The sequence below is a fragment of the Plasmopara halstedii genome (genome assembly GCF_900000015.1).
Source record: "Plasmopara halstedii genome assembly, contig: Scaffold_208, whole genome shotgun sequence".
NCBI classification, from domain to species: domain Eukaryota; phylum Oomycota; class Peronosporomycetes; order Peronosporales; family Peronosporaceae; genus Plasmopara; species Plasmopara halstedii.
In genome coordinates, this window is record NW_020187129.1 from 567,858 (window position 1) to 572,243 (window position 4,386).

Sequence of the window (4,386 nt, forward strand, 5' to 3'; positions counted from 1 at the left end):
GACGCCAGTGCGGAGGTCTTCCATAAACACGGTCACTGTGACCGCCTCCGGGAGAGGATCTGCTGCCATCCCGGCAATGAGAGTTTGCAACTCTCGGACAAAGACCACCGATTCCCTGTTGCCCTGTCGGATGGCAAGGAAACACGATCGCACCAGATACGCCTGATTAGGCGGTGAGAACACTCGGGAGAGCTGCAATTTCAGCTCCGCCCAGGAAGGAAACGCAGCTCCAACCGACGGGCCATACGTCAGTGCCCATTCTCGCACTCGACCACCGAGCTTTTAGATGGCTAGCGCCACGCGCTGTTGCTCGGTCTGGAGCATGGCGGGTGCGATGGCCATATTGACCTCTCTCAGCCAGAGCAGGGGATTCTCTCCATCCTTCCCCTCAAAGACCTTAACGCTCACCATTAGCGGTTTAGGTCGGGGGAAGTATTCCGTCACCGATGGTGGCGTCATAGACGCAAACGATGCAGATATCTTCTGCTGCAGGTGCTCTAGCAAGCGCGTTTTCGTAACTTTTAGGTCACCGACCTTACGTTCTTCACAAGAACCAGTATGAGTGTTGCGGATCGCAATCCGCTACCTCCAAGAGTAGTTATAACCTTAACCCAAGGCTAATAAACTCTTCTGTTTAAAATGTAAACTGTGCGGCAAAGCCGCCTAAATTATATTGTATAGATTTATTTAAATATTTTTTAGTAAAATCTAAATACATGCATAACTACTGGCTACATGTACCGTATTCTTATCTGGGTGCAGTCACACCATGCCCATCTCGTTGACACACACCCCTGTTATAAGGGTACGTGTAACCCGTTACAAAAATAGTAAGACCAATATATATCGCATTGATTAAAAAAAATGATTAAACATACATGGCACTCTTGATATAAAAAGCTAATTTCGTTCTATGTGATTTTACAAGATCTCGGTTCTACTTCTGGACAAGTCGTTGTAAGCGCACACTCGTTCAAACAAACCTTTCTTGCTACTTCTTTGCAAAGAGCACGACGGTTTTGTTCCACCTGTAGCACAACTAACAATCCTACAATCAAGGCGTTTTGTACTGTATATCCTGTGAGGATGAAGTACAAGACAATCGATTATCTATCCCCGGAATCACTTGACTCATCTGATACGGACGTGCCTATCTCTTTAGTCTTGAATCCTAAGACATCAGGAAACTGGCGGTCCAAAGACCAGATCAGTTCTGACTTGCCTAATAACGCTCAACAGCTTCGGAGATGCGCTGACGAGACGCCTTCGAAGACGAACTACCCAATCCTATCGGTTGAAGCACAATCAGATTCCCTCAACATCCGCTAATCTAAAGGGACAGCCCTTTGAAGGAATAGACAGTAAAGCTCTTTTGTGGGGAAGGGAAAGAGGAAGTTGAAATAATAACTAAACAACCCATGTTCCAGATGGAGCAATATTGTGTATCGCTAGAGGTCTTCTCAATAGAGTGCCGCGCACGGAAGATGGTCTTTCTCTTGCGTGCACTTATTCAGTACAAGAGGCTTCCTTACAAGGAAGAACAAGAGCGACATATGCTGCGGGTGATTGCACTACCTACTTAGACTTACCGAGGGCGGTTTAATGTTTTGATCACTTGGGACTGAGAGTAAAAACTTTATAGGCTATGTCTAGAAGTCACGAATAGTGCAGCTATGGCTATCTTCTATTAAAAGATAGCCATAGCTGCACTATTCGTGACTTCTATACAACTCGCGCCAAGCTTTTCCGCGTCGCCCCATCTCTTTCAAGAAAGGGCATTGCGTTGACTACAATTTTCGAATTCTAGGGACGGTTGGAGCCGATCGTACGACGAGCTAACTAGTGGTGATGGTCTTACTTGCGCTCAAGAGGAATAGATGACTCTCCTATTTTCCACACAGCCCAGTGGGACACACAGATAATAACACTGTGAAAGTATTAAACGTCAGCACCTTGCGTTTCCTTTTCTGCTTATCCTAAAAATTTAATTCAGAATTTTCAGGTAATTTAACCGGTTGGAATTCTGGAAATATCACCTGCGATAGCACATAATATTTGCGCCTTGTGTAAGGTGAGAGGAGACGAGGATGGCCTCTCACACGGAGTTGTCCGGCAATATTTGGTCAAGTCTGTCAAGGCACAGGCTGGCCTTCTGGAAATGTACTTATGTCTGTGTACATCAAGTCAATAGAACCCAGTCTTGCCATAAGTGTCTCCCTCAGAGAGCATTCTTGCTGGACGATTTGTTGAAATGTATAGTGGTGTTGATGGATGAAACGTCAACAATCGTGTCGCTATGGCTGTTTTAAAGAGCATCGAGTGACTTGATTCCCAAAAGTCAAGCACTACACTTTTCGTTGACTCGAAACTTTGGAACACACACGCAGCGTTATATCCAGTAGAAGGCCATTATACGTTACAGTATGCTTTTGACCTTGGTAATCGAGATATACCACACAAGCCCAACCGGTCCGACACTCATGTATATGTCTTCAATTTGCTACCCTTTACGTCTTGATGGACGTTTGTATCGAGAAAATTCGGCATCTCAAACGTAAGAAATTCACATGACGCATGCAATAAACATGACGCATGCAATAAACATGACGCAACATCTGGAATCCCCAGTACCTCAAATTACGCACCACAGAATTACATATCCGTCACGGTATTGATTAGCAACCCATCAAACCTACTTCGCCAAAAGCAAATGCCGCATCACCCTCAGCACCATCGCTTTAGTTGTAAAGCTACCACAAACAACACAAACACCTCAATACACAGTCATTGACTGCGTCATAGACTAATACCACTGTAATTCGCATCGACTTAGTACCATACAATCCGTATCAGCAGTTTTCATCTTTTTAATTGTAAGAACGACAGGGTGTACTGTTAACATTCTCTTTTTAGACAACCCAGCGGCTCAAAATCACATTGTTGCCCAGAGGGTCTACGGCTACATGGGATAGTTGGGACGATGCTTCAGCTCAACAGATTGCTTCGTGTTCGACTGGTTTGTAAGAGCGAGATCGTCATGTGGCGTTAGCTAAGCCATGGAGAGCACAGAATAAATTTTCTTTCTCTAAGAGTGCGGGTTGTAATTCAATCTATGTTTTGCTATGATCGTGAACGGTCTAATGTAGCGTAGTCGCAACTCAGTCTTATCGAATGCAGGTAACGCATGTGTAGGTAGACTGACAGCGTTTGAAAAAATCTTTCCCTTAATGTTTGTTTGTTTTTCCTGAATCAGGCAGCAACATGATGCCCTTGTCGATCCTGGCTCTCAGCCATGGCGTCGCGCATTCGGCGTATGGCGATCAATCTCATCGAAAGAAATACAATCTATCGTTGTACCAGAAATTGCAGCCGGGCTGCTACCAAGAAGTCAAATCGAATCGAAAGCTCCGAGCTAACAAATCCATACCTGTAAAAAACATGATGATTGATCAAACCATTATTTGAAATGTGAGTTAAGGCGATTTTCATTGCAGATCAATGGCTGCGGTCTCTCTACGCTAGTCGATTAAAGGGAATCATCTTACACGTGAGGCGGGCGTTTGCTGCGGTTGGTTTGCAGTAGATATGCTAACTTGGTACCAGATCCTCGAACAACGATCACCAAAGCTACACTAAAAAGCGCGTATTTTGATCTGGCACAATAACCACCGGCAAACTATGGTAGCGAAATTTATTGAGGAACATCATGGTGGATTCTCATCTGTAGCGGTGTGTCGCTAACAGCAGCGAGATGATTTATTATCCTCCGACTGATCACAAGAACATAATGCCAAAACACATATTTGAAAAGCTTTAATAAAGTTCAGACATTTGTAAAGCCACCGCACTGCTGGCCAAATGTGCCAATGCATGCGGCGAGGCATTAGCTCGTGAGCACGTTTTGCATGTGCGTACGTAAGCTCCTACTTTTTCGCACATGTCAGACCACCAACACGCAGCGCTCACCCAGCACTATGTCCATTCTCTTCCAAGGTGGCCACTTGAGGGGCCTTTTGTGCCTCATACACTACTCCAAACCTGAAATTGGGGTTTTAGGTGGGTCAGCGCTGAGAATCAGCTCGCCTATATATAGCGATCCTAACGTCCAACCAAACGTTCAGTAAATAGCATTTGAGCTCACAATCTTCTTGCTATTCAGCTTTCAGCGGCGAAACATGTTTTGCATTATATCTAATACGCTGCATATTGCCTCACTATTTGTTGATGTCACCATCTTAATTTACGACAGCTCATAATTGGGTCGGCACGGTAGCGCACTCGCCGCCACATTAAACCGACCGAACGACGCCGCTTTGCAATGAGTCATGATCTGTCAGATTACAAATTGCTACCTGACAAAGGCTTGCTTCATTACAAATATGTCTT

General features: G+C 44.8%; 2 protein-coding genes across 2 annotated transcripts; both read right to left on the bottom strand.

Moving 5' to 3' along the window:
• Nucleotides 1-911: 911 nt before the first annotated feature.
• PHALS_03099 (uncharacterized protein) lies at nt 912-1,135 on the bottom strand (the record flags this gene model as incomplete). The annotated part of the gene is made up of 2 exons (XM_024721777.1): nt 912-1,039; nt 1,096-1,135. The coding sequence occupies 2 exons, from the start codon at nt 1,133-1,135 to the stop codon at nt 912-914; spliced, it is 168 nt and encodes a 55-aa protein (XP_024572920.1).
• A 1,557-nt stretch (nt 1,136-2,692) lies between these two features.
• PHALS_03100 (uncharacterized protein) lies at nt 2,693-2,902 on the bottom strand (the record flags this gene model as incomplete). The annotated part of the gene is made up of 2 exons (XM_024721778.1): nt 2,693-2,750; nt 2,811-2,902. The coding sequence occupies 2 exons, from the start codon at nt 2,900-2,902 to the stop codon at nt 2,693-2,695; spliced, it is 150 nt and encodes a 49-aa protein (XP_024572921.1).
• Nucleotides 2,903-4,386: the final 1,484 nt, after the last annotated feature.